Source organism: Elephas maximus, chromosome 9 (assembly GCF_024166365.1).
Source record: "Elephas maximus indicus isolate mEleMax1 chromosome 9, mEleMax1 primary haplotype, whole genome shotgun sequence".
NCBI classification, from domain to species: domain Eukaryota; kingdom Metazoa; phylum Chordata; class Mammalia; order Proboscidea; family Elephantidae; genus Elephas; species Elephas maximus.
Window position 1 is genome coordinate 41,696,822 of NC_064827.1, and position 21,971 is coordinate 41,718,792.

General features: G+C 39.3%; 1 protein-coding gene across 1 annotated transcript in view; it reads right to left on the bottom strand.

Annotated features, from left to right (window-relative positions):
• The window catches only part of RIGI (RNA sensor RIG-I), a 44,858-nt gene that overhangs the window by 20,869 nt on the left and 2,018 nt on the right, over positions 1 to 21,971 (bottom strand). The window contains exons 2-11 of the mRNA XM_049896817.1: positions 17,148 to 17,282; positions 12,879 to 13,060; positions 11,702 to 11,849; positions 10,541 to 10,663; positions 8,290 to 8,397; positions 7,438 to 7,591; positions 6,336 to 6,594; positions 3,981 to 4,143; positions 2,352 to 2,471; positions 347 to 504 (exon numbers count right to left, since the gene is read on the bottom strand). Coding sequence (XP_049752774.1) covers positions 347 to 504; positions 2,352 to 2,471; positions 3,981 to 4,143; positions 6,336 to 6,594; positions 7,438 to 7,591; positions 8,290 to 8,397; positions 10,541 to 10,663; positions 11,702 to 11,849; positions 12,879 to 13,060; positions 17,148 to 17,282 — 1,550 coding nt within the window. The remainder of the gene's footprint in view (positions 1 to 346; positions 505 to 2,351; positions 2,472 to 3,980; positions 4,144 to 6,335; positions 6,595 to 7,437; positions 7,592 to 8,289; positions 8,398 to 10,540; positions 10,664 to 11,701; positions 11,850 to 12,878; positions 13,061 to 17,147; positions 17,283 to 21,971) is intronic.

Consider the following 21,971-nt stretch of genomic DNA (forward strand, 5'->3'; position numbering starts at 1 on the left):
CAGGACCACTACCTGAACTTTAGAAAGGCTTATCCCTATAATAATGTTCTTTTACCATCATTCAATTTTTTTTTTTCCAACCACATCAATTAAGGGTATGCTGGAGGCACAGCCTACAATCTCAGGCTTTGTTTCAGTTCCACTGTCTCCAGTGTTAAGCTTCAAAAAGCAAACGGAAGGGACTGAATGTGACAACTTTTGGAGTTTGCTTCATAAGAACCTCCTGGAAAAGCTCCTAAGCCAGCTCTTGGAGACAGGATGGCAAGTTCACATTCTCTCAGCTGCCACGGTGAAGCTCCCTGTAGGTGCTATGACCAAAATATGCCCTTCAAAAGAAGGAACGTACCCGTAGATGCGAAGTGTACAAGAACAATGCCTTACAAATCCTGCTCTCTTCATTTTTGTCCGGCATCTGAAACACCATGCACGCTTTCTGAACTGCAATAATCCATTGTTCGTATTTCTGTGTACCGTATTCCCTATTTTGAATATGAGATAAGCTTTCTGGGAAAACAAAAAGGTATTTCACTGTGTCGTATGGTCAGGAATTGAAGGATCTGGGTATGTCACCCTCCAATTGTCTTTCTTACTCTCTGTAAAGAAGATACCACTAGTTGCTGTTGAGTTGATTCCAGCTCATGACAAGCCCATGTGTTTCAGAGTAGAACTGTGCTCCGTAGGGTTTTCAATGGCTAATCTTTCAGAAGTAGGTTGCCAGGCCTTTCTTCCAGGGCACCTCTGGGTGGATTTGAACCTCTAACCTTTCAATTAGTAGGTGAGGCCATTAACTGTTTGCACCACCCAGGGACTCCATTACCTGATTAGTCTTCCTGATAATCAGGTAATGAGGAGTTGGATGGAAGACAGAGTGAAGGTGGGTAAACCAATTAAAAGGCTATTAGAATAGGAACTAAGTTAAACTGCGAAAGAAAAGCTAAAAGCAAAATAAGGGGGTGAGAAAAGGAAAGACACCCTGAGATGTCCCACCAAAAAAATAAACCCAGTGCCGTCGAGTCGATTCCGACTCATAGGACAGAGCAGAACTGCCCCATAGAGTTTCCAAGGAGCACCTGGCGGATTGGAACTGCCCACCCTTTGGTTAATGGCTGTTGCACTTAACCACTGTGCCACCAGCGTTTCCTAGATGTCCCACAGACATCACAAATCCAACGTCTCCAAATACCTAAACTCATTTTCATACCTGCCAAAGCTGCTCCTAGTCCTGGAACCAATACTACCCACTGACATACACGCAGATGCCCAAGCCAGAAACCTGAAAGGCAGTCACCCACTACATCCCCTCTCTCACCTCCATCCCAATCCATCTAGCCATTAAGTCTTAATGCTTCCAGTTTGAAGCACCTTTCACATTCCACCTCCCATCTCCAGCCCACCTTCACTGCCTCTGTTTGGTCTTCTTCATTTATTAATATCTTTATCACATCACTAATCAGTTTAAAATCTTCAGTTGTTTCCCATTGCTTTCAGGATGAAATTCAAACTCAGCTTGGCCCACCAGGCCCTTCACTATCTGTCCCCACCTTAGCCTCTCTCCTTTCCATTACTCATGTGGTAAAATTATCAAGAAATGCTTCTAGTTCCTAAAATTCACTATGCTTTCTCATGCCTCTATACCTGCGGTCCTTGCGACCTTGCATGCTTTTCTCTCCTTAACTTGGTTGACAACTTCAAGATTTGTCTCAGGCGCTACCTCCCCCAGGAACCCTTCCCTACAGCCCATTCTAGGTCAAAGTTCCCATGTGGTCCTCTGGCACCCAGCATGTAACTCTGCCCCTGCTGCATGGAAATTATTCCCATCCGAATCGTGTCTATTTGGCTGTGACTTTCCTGAGGGCAGGGACTATGTCCTTAATCTTGGTATTTCCATTTCCTAGCAGAGTGCCCAGCACAATAAGTGTGTGGTGAATGAATGAATAAATAGGGGAAGAACAAAACTTGATGACTGCATGAGGGAGTCTCAAAAGAAGAATCAAAGATCATCCCTAGGTTTGGATCTGACTCACCAGAGGAATGATGGTCCCATTCATAGAAACAAGGATGTTAGGGAGAATTTGGAAGGTCAAGAAAGTGATGAACGAATTTGAATATGGTATTTTTGAGGTGTGTGGGGGTCCAGATGGATTTACTTTGGATTTAAGAAAGGAAAAAAAAAAAAAGCAGTAGGGAATAAAGGAGTACCTACAAGGTCCCTGTATAACCTATATTCAAGACAGTCAACTTTGGACATAGTCTTGACATTTTTCAAACTGAGGAGAATGCAAAAAGAGAGTAGTGAACAACATATGGCTACTTCCAAGTGGAGAGGACACAAAATACGAGACTTTTCTCACCGAGAGTTAGAGTACCAAGTTCTTCAAACACACTCTCTGCCATCTTCTCTATCTCCACCATCAGTTGAGATATAATGCATTTAAATTTGTTGGTAGTCCGTGTTTCCACTTTCCTGAAAACTAGAGCAATCGAAGGACAGTGAGTATTTTTCAGAAAGGACAGATCATAGGTCAAAGTAAATATCTCCAAACCCTGCTGTGCCTTTGTTGCTTCCTCCATAAAATCTCAGACTCCAAGCTCACAAGCAGATGTCAAAATGAGTTAACAAACGTGCAAAACCCTTCAGTGGCTTGCTATTGCTTTATGCTTTGATTCTAACACCTCTGTCTTTCATGGTTTGGGTCTAATCTGCCTTCTCACTCTGGCTTTCCCATGATCTCAGCACACAACCTCTGCTCTGGTGAGACTAGTTTCTGCCTTGTCTCTGCAAAGGCCACGCTCTTTAACCCTGTTTCTGTTCTCTGATATTCTCCTTCCTCAACTAACCGTCAGGAGTGTTCACGCTGATTCTGTCATCCATCATTGCATTCTTTCAGTAAAAACATATTAAATGTCCATTATATGCCATGTACTGGTGATAGAAACTTGAAAGACCATACTCTCTGCTCCAGAAAGGTCTGTGTTCTTAGGGGACGGAAAGATACGTAGTCGAATAACCACAGCAGAGTGATGTAACAGAAGTATGTGCAAGGTATCTTGGGGTACTGGGGAGGGAGTATGTAATTTTTCAGGGAAGACAGTGTTGTGGAATAAATAGGGGAAGGGGAGGGGAGGAAGTAAGAGTAGTCAAGTACAGAGGATAGCATGAAGAAAATCCTAGAAGGAGAAGCACAGGGTATGTTTGAGGACGCCAGCTGGGTTTATAGGAGGTGGGAAGGAACGATGATCAGAAAAAGGGAGGGACTGGATCATAAAGAAATTCCTACATGATACTAAAAAATTTAGATTGGCTATCTTCTCTAAACTCCTTACAGGCAGCCCCCAGAAAGGAACTTAACTGCTCCCCTCCCTACTATTCCATATGTGTTTGTTCTGCCTTACGCTCATAAGGCCATATGCTACTCAAAGAGCAAGGATAAAGTTACACGTATCATCTATATTCTCCCATACAAGGTTAGTATAGAGTTGGTATTCAATAAACATTTGCTGGTCAATCTTATAAAAAAATCATATTCTGATCTTTTGAGGGAAGTTGTGAATTCATATATAATTTCATTTCAGCCAAAATTATGAGACAAATATTCAATAATGAAATGACCACACAGTATATTCCTCAGGCATGGAGCACAGGGAGGAGTGAGCCAGGCCCCGGGCCATTTTCATGCTTATATTTTCTCATTACCTCTTTCCCACTGTTACTACCTTTATAGGAGTTTTATGGAACCAAAAAGCAAGAATGTTTGATCTCTAGAAGCCGCTCCTACATTTCATCCATTGCTTAGGGAGAGAACTTAGTTGGGGAGAAAGTTGGAAATGTGATTATTTCCCAAGTTTGGTGTTAAGTATTTTCAACTAAACAGAGAAAGGGTAAAAATCCAACATTCATCTAGATATCATCTACATGGCTCCGAGCTAGATGTAGAAACGGGTAACGAAGTCCTAAGGGCTTGTTACTGGATGCCACTTACACTTCTGGGGCTTATTAACAATTTCCTCCAGTTCCTCCAAGTTGTCTTTGACTGTTGCTATCACTGATGTGTCAAGAGCAGCACACAGCTTGCAGATATACATCTTGGCATCAGTTATGTCTTTGGCATCCCCGACGCCAACTGAAGCAGTTAGCCCAATGACCTGTGAGGAGCAGCCCAAATCAACAGATGTCTGGGAAATAGCATATCACTTCCATGTAACACACACACACACACGTAACTCTGTCCTGCTGGAGCAGTTTTCGTGTGTGTGTTTACTAACTTCAGATAAAAAGCAAAAACATTTTTTTTTTAACTGACATTCTCTATGACATTCAAAGCCGAAAGGTCCCCATGAGGCTAAACCAAACAACCAAAACAGCTGCCATCGACTGTATGCCAACTCATGAAGACCCCACGTGTACAGAGTAGAATTGCACTCCATAGGGTTTTCAATGGCTGTGACCTTTCAGAAACAAATCACCAGGCCTTTCTTCCAAGAAGTCGCTGGGGGGATTCGAATCAGCAGCCTTTCAGTTAGTAGCAGTGCTTACCATTTGCCCCACCCAGCGACTCCCTCCATTAGGCTAAGCACTGAATAAATGCAGGAGCAGCAACTGATAAGCAGAACACTAAGCAGCATAGAAGCTGAAACAAGAAACTCTTTCATGGTAGGACTTCTCTCTTCTTCACCCCCATTACCCCTGTGACGCAGAACAATATACTAAAAAGGTCAAGGACTGAAATCAGACACATTTCCATTGCAATCTCAGCCATGCCCACGGACTGTGCATCCTTGGACAAGAATCTTCAGCTAAATGTAAAGTTGGGGAACATTAGCTATTTAAAAGGTGGATTCAATAAAATAACACCCACAAAGAATTTAGCTTAATAGTTACCTAATAAATATTCATTTCTTCCTCCAAAAGCCACTCAATAAATATTGAAAAATTGACTCACCAGCAAGGAATCTAGTTAACTACCAATTTTATTCTAGAAGAAAAAGTAGAAATATGGTTGCTACTGAAGGGTACTTTTTTGTCTGTATGCACCACACTGAATTTCTTTTAAACTATACTTCCAAAAAGGGTAGTTATCAAGGCTGGGGAACTATGCACAAGTGTGCAGAGTGGTGTTAATATAAATTCATGGTTTTCAACCTCAATTGGGCCTCCATATGACAGGCAATTCTCCTTCGTATTCTCTCAGTTCCCTCTTCCATTTCAAACCCTTCCCACCCTCCCCAAGCACACTGTCCCATTCCCACCTTGACTATTCTCAGCAAATGACCTATCACTCCTTCTACATTTAAAAGAAAAGAGAGGATGTGGGACAGGGATTTCATAGGGTTTTAAATGGCTGTGACCTTTTGAAAGCAGATCACCAGGATTTTCATCTAAGGAGCTGCTGGGTGGATTTGAACCACCAACCTTTCAGTTAGTAGCTGAGTGCTGCCCCCATCGAAGAACATCTCTGTTTTGCCTCATCTTACTGTCTTCCACCTGGTGACACCAGTAGTGCTGTTCCATCTCCTCTCCCATACTAATCCACCTACTTGCTACTTACCCCATACCCTCTGGTCTCTTCTGGCATTCCCTCTGTCTTTCCCATCCTGCCTCACCTACCGCTATTCCCTACCTCACACTGTACACTCCAGCAGTACTGAAGGGCTTCAGGTTCTTGAGCATACCATGCTCTTTCATGCCTCTGTGCCTCTGGACACATAGCAGCCTCTTACTGAATCTCAACCATTTGTCCGTCTACCTGATAAAATTCCTGTTCGGTCTGGCCTGATTTTCATAGCACTTAGGAGCTCTTTCACTTATGTTCTGACTGCACCTTGTTCTCATCACCACAGCATGCCATTATGATGAATTGTCACAGAATTCTTACATATCTGCCTCCCCACAAGACTTTAAGTTCTTTTAGTGTAAGGACTATGTCTTTTTATATTTGTATCCCCAGTGCTTAGCACAGTGCATGGCACATGTAGCCACATAATACATAAATGTTAACAGAATGAATGAATGAAAATTATATATACCAAACCCAAACCAAACTCGGTATCATTGAGTCAATTCCAGCTCACAGCAACCCTAAAGGACAGAATAGAACTACCCCATACGGTTTTCAGGAGGGGCTGGTGGATTCGAACTGCCAACCTTTTGCTTAGCAGCGGAGCTCTTAACCACTGTGCCACCAGGGCTCCAATTTACATACAGAGTATTTAAATTAATCAATACGACATAAACTTAGGACCTGAGAAGGCCACCCTCAATGTGGCCACAAAAGTAAATAAACAGGATTTAGGAAGATTGTCGCTTTTCTGAGAAAGCCATCTGACTTTGGAAATACCTGGGGCAGTGGGTCTGAAGATCCTCCAAGCTTCTGATCTAGATAATTAAACATGATCATATTGTATGGGTGGTGTTTACTGGTGTTGTGGCATTCATCGAATATCATCAAAGTAAAGACAGAGAGTGATGGAATAATCCCATCTTTAAGGTTGTTCACAAGAATCTGTGGAGTTAAAACGATGATGTCATTGTTCTCAACAATCTGTCTCACTGGGACCTCTTCAGATGTTGCTCCAGAAATGCCTGCGACTGTGTACCTGGAAAATGACAGAAATTCCCTATTAGCAACCACAGTGTGAACGACAAGCCACAAAGACACGAAACACTGGGTCAGAACAACAATTGATTAAGTTCTCCCTAACTCTAACAGGAGCATAGCTGGACACATGTCAAACACTTATCACAGAGCCTAAAACATAGTAAGTGATCAATAAATGCAAGTTAGTTATAATTGATACTTGTTGTATTGTATGCCGCCAAGTCAATTCTGACTCATAGCAACCCTACAGGACAGAGTAGAACTGCCCCATAGAGTTTCCCTAAGCTGTAATCTTTATGGAAACAGATTGCCAGGTCTATTCTCCCACAGAACCACCAGTGGGTTTGAACTGTCGACCTTTTGGTTAGCAGATGAGCACTTAACCATTGCACTAATAGGCCTCCTTGTAATTGATAATAGTATATGTTAGTAGTTTTTTTTATATGTTAGTTATTTCAGGTCACTAAGGAAGAACGCCATGAGTTGGAATCGACTCGATGGCACTGGGTTTTGGTGGGTAAGGAAGAAAAGAGTACTTAAAGAAAAGAGAATTATTAAATAAACTACAAAATCACTAAAGTTAAATGTGCCATTAAATGTCAAATTTAAAAAGGCATTTATTCACTCTACAGGAGCTAGCCACTGCAATTTAGAATTTCTTAGTATACCTAACCAAAAAGAATCCATGAAGAAATCACATTAGATTATATACGAACTGAATCCATTACATGTAGACTTTTAAATCTTTTTTTTCAAAAACCAAAATTAAAAGAACGTATAAGTTTTTTTTAACATACATGGAGTTAGAAAAAAAAGAAGTTGGACCAACCATTATACTTACCCAAGCCTTTCAAAATATTTTGAGAACACGGATTTCTGCTGTTCATATACTGGGATTTGAACTGCAAAAAAGACAATCTTCCCTTTTTGTCCTTGTGGAAATTTTTTAAGATGATGTTCACATATAAGAATGGAAACAAAGGTTTTTCCACAACCTTTTAACATGTAAAGAAAACAGAAAACACATTACTAACATTATGCATTTAGTCTTGGCTTCCCTAAAACCACTAGGCTGACTCTTAAATTGATAACGGGGAAGTGCTAATAAGAACTGCAGAATTTACAAAGTGACTGAAACATATGCACTCAAAATGAACAAATCTGTCTTAGAAGAAGTACAACCAGAATGCTCTTAGAAGCAAAGATGATGAGACTATATCTCACATACTTTGGACATGTTATCAGGAGGGATCAGTCCCTGGAGAAGGACACCTTGCTCAGTAAAGCAGAAGGTCAGCAAAAAAGAGGAAGACACTCAACAAGATGGACTGACACAGTGGCTGCAACAATGGGCTCAAGCATAGCAACAATTGTGAGGATGGCACAGGACCGGGCAGTGTTTCGTTCTGTTGTGCACGGGTCGCTATGAGTCGGAACCGACTCAACGGCACCTAACAACAACAGCAATATGCACTCAAACAGGGCCCAAATTGGACTAAAAGAGGTCATTTTTCCTTTCTTTCTCATGTCCCTTAAAATATCTTGAGACTGTATTAATAGGGTGTTTTTTTCAAAAGACAAATGGAATAAGGAAAAAAACTGAAACTTGCCTATTTTTTCCAGGTATTCAATAAAAGAAAAAAAAAAGGAAGCAAACAGAGAAACAAACTGTAAGTAATGGCAATCAGCTTACCAGTAGGAGCACATATGATTGTATTTTTTCCATTCTGAGCAGGCAAAGCGAGCTCTAATTGGTAATTTCTTGGCTTCAAGGGGCTGTACAAGTTAGTATGAGATACTTCTGTAATACAAATGAAACAAAATTACCAAATAGTTATGGATCTGTGAAATCACAACAATAGCTACAGTCCAATGGACATGAATTCCGACTCTGGCAAGAAAGGTGTCCTTTAAAGAAACTAGAATCCTCGTCTTTTGTTGACCATTTCAGCTTCTCCACTGATCTGAAGTTCAGAAGTTTCCCTCAGTGACAAAGGATCGACTGCAAAAAAAGAAAAACAAGAAACGAACAAACAAAAACACGAAGAATTCTTTCTTAAAAAATCATGGGCACTTAGAAAGGGAGAATTAAAGCAAGAATGGCCTAATTCAGGTCAAGGCAGATGATCACAGGTTAAAGGAAACGCTACGACAAGTCCCTCCAAAATCTTCGAAGAAAACTAAACTGTTAACATCGGAGTCCCAGAGCAATCTCTTATTGAAGAGCAACCCCATGCTTTATAATTCTTCAGGCTCTCACATGGTATTCTCTCCCAACAGACCAAAATTAAACAAAAAAAAAAGTCAGAGACTATCTCACTAAAAAATAGTCATATAAAATGTTAAAAGCTAAAAAAGATTTTGGAAATCACCTAGTGAGTCCAACTTACCCATTTTAAAGAAACGGAGAATTTCTGAAAGGCTAAGGAACTTCAAGTGTCAGAGAAAACTTTATAGCTAAGAACTAATATTCATGGATTTTTATTATGGAATGACAAAAAAAAAAAGGTGCATCATCTGGTTGCAGAAGTAATCTGCACATTTTCTTATCTTGTTATGCCAAAATCACATCTTCCTTTAACACTAGCCAACCAAAACCAAACCTTCTGCTATCAAGTCGATTCTGACTCATAGCAACCCTGCAGGACAGGGGAGAACTGCCCCATAGGGTTTCCAAAGCTGTAAATCTATACAGAAACAGGCTGCACCTCTTTCTCCCATGGAGTGACTGATAGGTTCAACCCACTGACCTTTTGGTTGGCAGTCGAATGGTTAACCATTGTGCCACCAGGGCTCCTTCCTTTAACGCTACTTATCATTAATCATAATTTCCTTCCTGATGCCCTTTTATAAGTAACTTTTTATAATGCCTCCTCATGCAACCTTCTGGTCTCCTAATGTAACACAAAACTATGCTTCAAGAAAGATAAGGTGGTTGCCCAGCTGCCACTACCAAATGTTCTGATGAGGGCCACAACTGATGGATTCTGACAGAAAGGGAGAAAAATGTGGAATAGAACTTCAAATTCTCAAGGAATCCAGACTTACTGGACCGATTGTGACTGGAGGACTCCCTGAGGTCTTGAACCGAAACTATCCCCTCAAGTTACCTTTTAACTAAACAGCAGGTTAGCTCAAAAAGCAAAGAATGCCACCCTTGAGTGTTGTACTCTTTTAAAAAATCATCTGTATGAGACCAAATGGACAAAAATTACTCTAAAGCACAGAGAAGGTTGAGGGGCAGTGAGACTAAGTTAATCGGAATGGACTAAGTTAACTGGAATGGAAATAATGAGAATATTAACATAATGTGAAGAATGTAACCAATGTCACTGAATATCATATGTAGAAGTTGTTGAATGGGAATCTATTTGGTTGTATATACTTTCACCAAAAATACAATAAAATATTAAAAGAAAGAAAGAAAGATAAGGTGGGCCTTATACAGTGCCTTTGTGAGAATTAGAAAAAGGAGCCCCTCTTGCAGCCCGGGCTGGACCTCAGCCCCCGTTCATTCCCTCAACCAGGCACAACTTGTGCAGTGTACAAACTTCATTAACTTACATGGCAGCCCTGGGACCTGAAAAGAAAACTCAGCCACTGGCTAACAAATAGTAGAAGCATTTCTTTACAACTGATTTTGGATTTCATAGAAGTTGAGTAAGTTGAGGTTTGGGGAGGACTCTTATTTGCATTTTTAACATAGACATGCACCTTATTTCTTAGTGATAAAAGGATGAGAAGAAGTAGATGACAGGTATGGAAGGGAAAGAATGGCATTTGTAATTATTGAAAAAAAAAAACCTATTTTAACAAAAATTCTCTTTTCCAATTTTCCTCAAAAACCTTTTCACAAGGCTGTGACTTTTGGCACTATAAAACATGTCCCCACAGAAATTACCTGAAGAGCACCATTATAGAAAAGAACAAACAATGCCAGGTACCTGAAGGTGGACATGAACTCTGACTAAGATTCTGGTATTCTGGTTCTTCCTGGTAGAATATTTGTACTTCAGAAGTTTCCATTTCACCATCCTCAAGATCTTTAATTTCAACATCTTCTGCACCTTTATGAGACCAAAAAACATCTTAGAATCTTTAACATAACCTGATAATAGTTTTGAAGGGGTAGGCCCCACAAAGAAGACAAACAAACCCACTGCCATTGAGTCAATTTCGACTCATAGAAACCTTACAGGACAGAGTAGAACTGCCCCATAGGGTTTCTAACGGTGTAAATCTTTAAGGCAGCAGATTGTCACATCTTTCTCCCAAGGAGCAGCTGGTGGGTTCTAACTTCCAACCTTTCGGTTAGCAGCCACCAGGGCTCCTTTTTACAAAGAGGTCATAACACTGAAATTTTAAACTTTCATTACGACTTCCCCACCACCACTCCTTTCACCTTTGAAAACAACTAAAAGAATCGTTTTGACTTTGAAATCTCAATTTGGAGTTTGAACTCCAATGCCGTTTAGCACTTTTATTACTCAAAGCAGTGTGGAGCATGGACCTGCAGCTTCCAAAGGTTATTAGAAATGCAGAATCTTGAGCTCCTACTGAATCAGAATCTTCATTTAAACAAGGTCCCCAGGTGATTCATTTGTACATTAAAGAAGAGAAGCACTCCTTCAGGAGGCATTCATGTCTTCCATTTCTAACTGCCCCAACCCAAAAATTTCTAGAACAACTAAGAAGCCTAAGGAAAGCTAAGACCACTCAGATGGTTCACCTTCAGCCTTTAAAACAATGCTCTGAGAAGATGTTAGCTTCCGGAAGCCAAATGAGCTCAGGTACTTAATCACCACAGACTCTTCTTCCCCCTTTTTTTTTTTTTTTTCCACTCTTGGTCTGAGCCAGTTTCAGATGGGTTCCAGGTGAAAAAACCAGGCAAGGCCTATGCTGGTTCTACTTCTAAAGGGAGTGAGTCCTGGAATTTGAACCTTTAGAATTCTCAAGCTATCTCTCTGATAATCTAGACACATACCGAACAGAAAGTGAAAAACAGGAAGGAATGAGGAAGCCCTAAGTAGACCCATGAGGAATGGAGAGCATGTTTTCAGACCTTCCCACTTCTCTTTTCAGAGTTCTTCCTTAGAATGTCCTACCTTTCTCTACAATCCACAGTTCATTGAAGTTGCACTCTTCTTTCTCCAAAGCAAGTTTCAAAGCTTTGGGCCAGTTCTCCTTGTCTGATCTGACAAGGCATTCAACCATTTTCTCCGCACCTGCCATCGACCCCTTGTTGAAACAAACCTAAGCAAGGCAACTGCAGTTTGTTGATCAATCATTTCAAAAGTTTTCCTTTCATGAGTTTTTACAGAAAAAACATCAATTTAAGTACTATCTGACTTAAAACTCATTGTACACTATGGTTCAGTGGGTCTTACTCAGGACCACTTTTGTGCCAGCTAACAGTCTTTTAAAATACCTTTTCCTTCATCCTTGTCCTCTATACTTGATATCACTATGTTAAGCCAAGCCTCCCCATTTATTCTGAGCACTTAGACCTATCATCAGCAATATGAGGAAAAGAATTAAGCCATCCACCAACCATTCAGAATATAGGTATATTGGCATAGAGAGATATTCGGAAGAATACAACAAAATATTGACTAATATTTTTTCTGGGTAGTGGGATTTATATGACTGTTATTATTAACCATCATTACAATTATACAAATTAAAATTTATTAAGCACTTGTTATTGTGTGCAGACATATGTAAGCACTTCACATATATTATCTCATTGAATCCCTATGAAAATATCATATTAATAAGGCACTATTATTAATCACTATGAGTCGGAATCGACTCGACAGCAGTGGGTAGTGGGTTATTATTAATCCCATTTACATATGAAGGAACAGAGGCTTAGAGAGGCTAACTAACTAGCCCAAGATCACACCACTAGTAAGTGGCTGAGCAAGGAATCTAACAAAATTGTGTGCCTAGAACCTGAGCGCTTGACTACTAGTCTACAGCCTTTTTCCTTTTATCTTTTTATTTGCTGAACTGTTCAATTTTATTTAAATTGACATGAAACATTTTTCACAAGAGTAATAAAGTAATTTTAACTGATAAGAGGGCAAATATAAAAAAAATTGACATAAAAATTACCCAGTTCACATTAAAAGTACTATTATGTAATTATATCTTGAATTTGAGAAATTTTGTGAAGTTCAGATATTTTTCTCAGGTCTCAAACAGCATAGAAATTTAAAAAATTTTTCCATTTTCAAGTTATTTTCCCAAATATTAGTATTTTTATATTAATTAACTTGCCTGTCTAATTTCTTCACATTCCTGATTAATTAAACACTGGGATATTTCAGGAAGAATATCTAATGGATTAATACTGGTTTTGAATTCTGGTTGTAAACGTCTTAAAAGCAATCTATGCTCCTCCAATTTTTCAATTTTTTGGAAATCCCAGCTTTCAAAGGCTTCATAAAGTCCAGTATAACCTGAAAATAAAGAAGAAAATGGGAACATTTATGACATCAACTGAAAAAAAATCATAAGAATCATGTTTGTATATACAGCAAGAGAACCCTTGAAAAAAAATCTATGAATTACCTGAACTAATAATGATTTTTCAAAAAGAAAAATTAATGTTTACTTTAAGCACCCAACCTTTTATGTACTCTAAAAAATGTTTAGTGTCCTTTAGGAGAACATTGTTGTTGTTGTCAGGTGCCGACTCATAGTGACCATCTTAGTCATCTAGTGCTGCTCTAACAGAATACCACAAGTATTGTTGTATTATATTGGATGGCTTTAGCAAAGAGAAATGTATTCTCTCACAGTCTAGTAGCCTACAAGTCCAAATTCAGGGCATCAGCTCCAGGAGAAGGCTTTCTCTCTCTGTCACCTCTCAAGGAAGACCCTTGTCATCAATCTTCCACTGGTCAAGGAGCTTCTCAGGCACGGGGACCCCAGATCCGAAGGACGCACTCTGCTCCTGGTGCTGCTTTCTTAATGGTATGAGGTCTCCCTGTCTCTCTGCTGGCTTCTCTCTGTTGTATCTCAAAAGAGATTGGCTTAAGACACTATTTAATCTTGTAGATCTCATTAATATAACTGCCGATAATTCATCTCATTAACATCATAGTGACAGGATTTACAACACATAGGGAAATCACACCAGATGAAAAAATGGTAGACAATCATACAATACTGGGAATGATGACCTAACCAAGTTAACAGGTATTTTGAGGGGACACAATTCAATCCATGGCAGTGACCCCATGTACAACAGAATGAAACATTGCCCAGTCCTGCGCCATCCTCACAATCATTGCTATGCTTCAGCCCATTCCTGCAGCCACAATGTCAACCCATCTCATTGAGGGTCTTCCTCTCTTTCGCTGACGCTCTGCCTTACCAAGCATGATGTCTTTCTCCAGGGACTGGTCTCTCCTGATAACATGTCCAAAGTACGTAAAACAAAGTCTCATCATTCTAACTTCTAAGGAGCACTCTGGCTGTACTTCTTCCAAGACAGATTTGTTCATTCTTCTGATAAAAATTTTTTTTTTTTTTTAGTCCATGGTATATTCAATATTCTTCGGCAACACCATAATTCAAAGACATCAATTCTTCTCTGATCTTCCTCATTCATTGTCCAGCTTTCACATGCATATGAGGCAGTTAAAAGTATCATGGCTTGGGTCAGGCACACCTTAGTCCTCAAAGTGACATCTTTGCATTTTAACCCTTTAAGAGGTCTTTTGCATCAGATTTGCCCAATGCAATGAATGCATCATTTGATTTCTTGACTGCTGCTTCCATGGGTGTTGACTGTGGATCCAAGTAAAATGAAATCCTTAACAATTTCAATCTTTTCTCCGTTTATCATGATGGCTTATTGATTTACTTGTGGGCATTTTTGTTTTCTTTATGTTGAGGTATAATCCATACTGAAGGTGTGGTCTTTGATCTTCATCAGTAAGTGCTTCAAGTGCTCTTCAATTTCTGCAAGCAAGGTTGTATCATCTGCATATTGCAGGCTGTTAATGAGTCTTTCTCTAATCCTGATGCCACATTCTTCACATAGTACAGCTTCTCAAATTATTTGCTCAACATACAAACTGAAGTAAGTATGGTGAAAGGATACAACTCTGACACACACCTTTCCTGATTTTAAACCATGGAATATCCTCTTGTTCTGTTCGAAAAACTGTCTCTTGGTCTATGTACAGGTTCCACGTGACCACAATTAAATGTTCTGGAATTTCCATTCTTTGCAGTGTTATCCATAATTTCTTATGACCCACACAGTCAAATGCCTTAGTACGATCAATAAAAATCAGGTAAACATCTTTCTGGTATTCTCTGCTTTCAGCCAAGAATCATCTGACATGAGCAATGATACCCCTCATTCCACATCCTCTTCTGAATCCTTAGGAGGAAGTCCCAAGAAACCCATTGCTGTCCAGCCAACTCTGACTCATAGCAACCCTATGGGACAGCGTAGAACTGCCCCATAGAGCTTCCAAGGAGCAATTGGTGGATTCAAATTGCTGACCTTTTGGTTAGCAGCCAATCTTTTAGCCTCTGTGCTACCAGGGCTCCTAGGAGAAAGTACTAATGACAAATTACAAGTCATATATTTGATCTTGGCATAAAATCTTCTTTCCAAAGTAATCCACAGATTTCACTTACAGCCCTTGATTTTTGTCTTTGTTATTGTTGCTGTTGGGTGCCGTCAAGTCAATTCTTCACAATACATGAACATTCTCAATATTAGATTGATTTTTAAGTCTTTTTCAGATATTCTGGATACTAATCCTTTTAGTGATTATATATTTTATACATATCCTCTCTCAGTTGTAACTTGTTTTTTCACTTTTCTTATGGTGTTTTTAAATAAACAGATGTCTTAATTTTAATGTCAAATTTATCAACCTTTATTTTATGGTTAATGCTTTAATGTCTTGTTTCAAAAATCCTGCGACCCCAAGGTCACAAAAATATTATTCTATATTTTTTTCTAAAATTATTAAAATTTTGCTTTTTATAATTGTCTTTAATTCTTTTGAAATTCAATCTTTGTGAATGGAATAATGTAAGGAACAAAATTTACTTGTATAAAAATTTAGGATTTCTTTGGTTTTAAATATTAACCTATTTATGTTACCCAGTTTGTAATGGCCCATTGCAACTTATCAAATAGACTTTTTTTCCCAGGTTTCCATAAATATATGGGTCTATTTGGAGGCTCTCCATTCCACTCCATTCCATTCCACTCCACTTCACTCCACTCCACCCCACCCCATTCCACTCCATTCCATTCCGTTCGTCAATTTGTTGATTCCAGAACAAACACTACATTGTCTCAATGGCTGAAGCTTTATAATAAAACTTGATATCTAGAAGGGGATGCCCCAACCTACTGAATTCTTCTTCTTGATGGGTATCTTAGTTATCCAGTGCTGCTATAACAGAAATAACAGAAATACCACAACTGGATAGCTTTAACAAAGAGAAATTTATTTTCTCACAGTCTAGTAAGCTATAAGTCCAAATTCAGGGTGTCAGCTCCAGGGGAAGGCTTTCTCTCTCTGTCAGCTCTGGAGGAAGGTCCCTCTCATCAATCTTCCCCTGGCCTAGGAGTTTCTCCATGCAGGAACCCTGGGTCCAAAGGACGCACTCTGCTCCCAGTGCTTCTTTCTTGGTGGTATGAGGTCCCCCCTCTCTGCTTGCTTCCCTTTCCTTTTATCTCTTCTAAGATAAAAGGTGGTGCAGGTCACACTCCAGGGAAACTCCCTTCCCATTGGATCAGAGATGTGACCTTAGTAAGGTGTTACAATCCCACCCTAAGCCCCTTTAACATATAATTACAATCACAAAATGGAGGACAGCCACACAATACTGAGAATCATGGCCTAACCTAGTTGACACATATTTTGGGGGAACACAATTCAATCCATGACAATGAGTGTCTTGACCAGTCTTGGGTTATAATTTTTCCCTACACAATTTAGAATCAGCTTTTCAAATTAATTGAAAAAGTCTGTAAGATTTTTATTAGAATCGTCTTGAGTATACAGATCAATATAGGGAGAAGAGGCATTTTCATGGTATCAAGTATTCCTCTTCATGTGCATGAGTATATATCTCTGTTTAGTTTGAACTTCTTTAATATCTTTCAATAACATTTTATCATTTTCTTCATTCAGATTTTAGACTTCTTTTTGTCAGATTTATTCCTAAACGCCTTACTGTTTTTGTTACTATTATAAATGGTATTTCATTTTAGACTACAAATTCGGTCTGTTTCCAATGGATGAATATAAAAATAATTCTCATATGCTGATCATCTAGCCAAGAAACTTCCTAAGCTCTCCTGTTAATTATAATAATCTTTCTGTAGATTCCTTTGGATATTTCAGGTAGATAATGATATCATCTGCCTGAAAATAGTCTTTACACAGCCTCAGATCAAGAAACATGAACTACATAGATACCTCAAAAGTAACAGCTTTTCACTTTACAGCATTTTGGAAGAGCCAAGTGACATACTTTGATTTTTAAGAAAAATAAACTAACCTGCACGTTGCAGGGCATCCAAAAAGCCACGGAACCAGCCTTCCTCCTTGAGCTCCACAAGGAAGTTGAAAAAAGCTGAGGCAGCCTCCACAGTGCCCTTGTTGTTTTTCTCAGCCTGAATATATTGCATCTCATCTACAAACAAAAGCAAGAGAGACTTATGAATGCAGAACCACTAATCATTAAAAAAAAAAAAACCTGTCAGACCTTGCCGAATAGAGATGGGGACCGTAACAAATCATGCATTGGAAGGGACTTCAGGAAGGCACCAAATTCTCTGCCGAGCCAGACTACATCCATTGTTCACCAATCCACTCTGCTATCGTCTCTTGAAACTTCTCCTAGTTTGGAGCACAGTCTAGGGCAGGCCTTAAGAAAAGAAGTTTCTAAAAAAAATGCTTGGAAAAGGTGCCTCACAACAAGGGAGAAGTCATGGTAACACTGGGGTAAATGGACGAACAATGGCTTTCCTGATAATCTTTTATTCCCTGGTGGCATAGTGGTTAAGAGCTCACCTCCTAACCAAAAGGTCAGAAGTCTGAATCCACCAGCTACTCCTTGGAAACCCTATGGGACAGTTCTACTGTGTCCTACAGGGTCGCTATGAGTCAGAATCGACTCAACAGCAACAAGTTTTGTGCAAAATTTATTCATTCAGAATTAATTCATTAATTGAGAATTTACTGTAAAACTAAGGGTGCGAAAATAGGGCCACTTCATGGCATCAGTAAAAATTACAGCAAAATCAGAAAGTGAAAGGGGGCAGTAGTGGTTCACTGATAAATTCTTGCCTACATGCAGGAGGCCCAGGTTCAAATCCTGGTCAATGCATCTTAAGCACAGCCACACCCCTCTGTCAGCAGAGGCTTGGGTGTTGCTGTGATGCTGAACAGGTTTCTGCGGAGCTGACAGACTATGAAGAAAGGCCTGGTGATCTGTTTCCATAAGATTACAGCCAAGAAAACTCTATAAAGCTCAGTTCTACTCTGCAACACATGGGGTTGCCACAAGTCGAAATATACTCAATGGCAGCAGGTTTGGTTAGGTTTTATTAGATAATATGTGCTTAGTTAATTATCTCCCATGCTAGCATAATGCCTGACACAAATGAGGCACTTTAATTTATTGAATCAATACATGAGTGCATAAAGAATGGGATTCACACCAGTCTGTTAGTGTTTCATTCACTCCATTTTCCCTTTTGATTTCTTCTTTGACCCACTGGTTATTTAGGAGTGTGTTCCTTAATTTCCACATATATGTGAGCTCTCCAAATTTCTTCCTTTTACTGATTTTTAATTTCATTCCACTATGTTCAGAGGGGAGATCCTTTGTGGTACAAAGAGTTAACACCCTTGGCTGCTAACCAAAAGGTTCAAATCCACCCAGATGCACCTCAGAAGAAAGGCCTGGTGATCTGCTTCCAAAAAATTAGTGATTGGAAATCCTATGAAGAAGAAGAACAGAGTATGAGGCCTCATATTTCCCAATCTTAGAACCTACTATATACGGCCATAGTAATCAAAACGGCCTGGTACTGGTACAACAACTGATACACAGAATGGAACAGAATTGAGAACCCAGGAACAAATCCATCCACCTATGGACAGTTAATCTTCAACAAAGGGTCAAAATCCATTAAATGGGGAAGAGATACTCTCTTTAACAAATGGTGCTGGCAAAACTGGATATTTATCTGCAGAGAAATCAACCAGGATTCGTACTTCACACCATACACAAAAACTAACTCAAGATGGTTCAAAGACCTTAATGTAAAACTAAAACCCTAAAAATCATAGAAGAAAAAATAGGACCTAGAATCCCTAATTTACGGCATAAATAGATTATCAAACATAACTTAAAAGGCACAAAGAGCAGAAGATAAACTAGACGATTGGGACCTCCTGAAAATCAAATACTTATGCTCATCAAAAGACTTTTCCAAAAGGGTAAAAACAGAACCCACAGACTGGGGAAAAAATTTTGGCTCTGACATATCTGACAAGGGTTTAATCTCTAAACTGTAGAAAACTCTAACAACACAACAACGAAAAGACAAACAACCCAATTAAAAAATGGGCAAAGGACATGAACAGACACTTCACCAAAGACATCCAGGTGGCCAACAAATACATGAAGAGATACTTGCAATCGTTAGCCATTAGAGAGATCCAAATCAAAACTACAATGAGATACCATCTTATACCAGTAATAATGACAATGATCCAAAAAACAGAAAACAAGAAATGCTGGAGAAGTGTGGGAAGATTGGAACTCTCATACACTGCTGGTGGGAATGTAAAATGGTACAACCACTCTGTAAAATGGTATGTGCTTCCTCAAAAGCTAGAAATAGAAATACTATATGATCCAGCAAGCCCACTCCTAGGTATATATAGTAAGAACTGTGACACAAATAGACACATGCACGTCCATGTTCACTGCAGCATTATTTACTATAGCAAAAAGATGGAAACAGCCTAAGTGCCTATCAATGGATAAATGGATAAACAAACTGTGGTACATACACACAATGGAATACCAGACAACATTAAAGAATAATGACAAATCCGCAAAACATCTTACAGGGTGCATTAACCTGGAGACATTATGCACAGTGAAATGAGTCAATCACAAAAAGAAAAACACTGTATGAGGCCACTATCATAAAAACTCAAGAAAAGGTTTTCACACAGACAGGAACATTTTTTGATGGTTACTAGGGAAGAGAGGGGGGAGGGAAAACCACTAACTAGATAGAGGACATGTACTAACTTTGGTAAAGGGAGAGATAATACACAAAATGGGGGAAGTCAGCACAACATAAAGTAAAGGAAGACACTGAAAGGTACACAAGAGTAAACGGCAACAGTAAATACTAATACATAAACAATCATGCAACAACAGTAAAAATAACAATGTACAAGCAGATACACAGGTAGATAAGCAAGCTGAACAGTGGTGGGAGGGCATACGGTATTATACCCACATACATATATATGTATAACAAAATATATATGTATACATGCTGCAGATATACCTATGTATGCAACAGTACACATAGGAGACAGAGTCATGAAAACTTCTTAGCCATAACCATACACTTCCCGGAACTGAGATATTGAGCTTGAGAGCTAGAGACCATAGTCTCAGTGGAAATCTAGGTCACCTGGCATGTCACAAAATCCATACAGACAACGTTCTACATCCTACCTTGGTGAGTAGCAACTGGTTAGTTCGTAAGCTGGATAGCTTATGAGTGGCCATCTGAGATACAACAATTGGTCTCTTCCCATCCAGGGCAAAGAACAGTGAAGAAAACCAAAGACTCAAGGAAGCAACTGGTCCAAAGGGCTAATGGACCACATGTACCACTGCCTCCAATAGCCTGAGACCAGAAGAACTAGATGGTGCCCAACTACCACTTCTGACCATTCTGACTGGAGCCATAATAGTAGGTCATGGTCAGGACGAAAGAGAAATGCAGAACAAAATTCAAACTCATAACAAAGACCAGACTTACTTGTCTGATAGAGACTAGTGGAATCCACGAGACTATGGCCCTTAGACATCCTTCAAACGTGGAATTGAAATCACTCTCAGAGATCACTTTACAGCCAAACAACAGACCAAAAAAAAAAAAAAAAACCTGTTGCTGTTGAGTTGATTCCGACTCATAGCGACCCTATAGGAAAGAGTAGAACTGCCCCATAGAGTTTCCAAGGAGTAGCTGGTGAATTCAAACTGCCGACCTTTAGATTAGCAGCTGAGCTCTTAACCACTGTGTCCCCAGGGCTCCTATACAATAGACAGGCCTATAAAATGAACAATAACACCAGTAAGGAATGTACACCTCAGAACAATCAACCATATGAGACCTAAAGAGCAACAGATGCCCAAAAGCAAAGTTTGGAAGGAAAATAGGGGCAGGAAAGCTGGGCGAATGGACACAGGGAGCCCAGGGAGGAAGGGGAGAAAGTGATAAGACATTCGGGGGTTTGCAACCAATGTCACAAAACAAGCTATGCATAAATTGTTGAATGGGAAACTAATTTGCTCTATAAACTTTCACCCAAACAACAATAAAATGTTCAAAAAAAAAAAAAAAGGAAAGAAAGAAAAGAAGATCCTATGGAGCACAGTTCTACTCTGATACACATGGGGTCACCAGAGTTAATATTTACTCGATGGCAACTGGTCTAGGTGTTTTGTTTTTTTTTTAAAGGTGGTCAGAGAACATATTTTATATTATTTCTACTCTTTCAAATGTACAGAGGTTTGTTTTATGGCCTAGCATATGAGTTCTATGTTCATTTCAGAAGAATGTATATTCTGCTATTATTGGGTGGAATGCTCTATAGATGTCTGTGAGGTTGAGATGGTTTATAGTGTTCTTCAAGTCTTCTATTTCCTAGTTTATTTCCTGTCTCGTTTTCCTATTCATTATGGAACATGAGGTATTTTAGTCTCCAAAGATTATTCTCAAATTGTCTATTTCTCCCTTCATTTCTGTCACTTTTTGCTTCATGTAATTTGATGGTGTTATTAGATGCATATATGTTTATAACTGTCATGTCTTCCTGATGGAGTGACCTTATTATCATTATAAAATGTTCCTCCTTATCTCTATTATCTGTATTTGTTTTAAAGTCTATCTAGTCTGATACTAGTACAGACACTCCAACTTTCTCACTGTTGCTGTTTGCACGATATATCTTTTTCCATCCTTTTGCACCCATTCTATTTGTATCTTTGGATCTTTAAAATGTGTCAGTTTCATTCATTCCATGGATTGCCAAAAGAGACATCTTGCATGTGCTTACA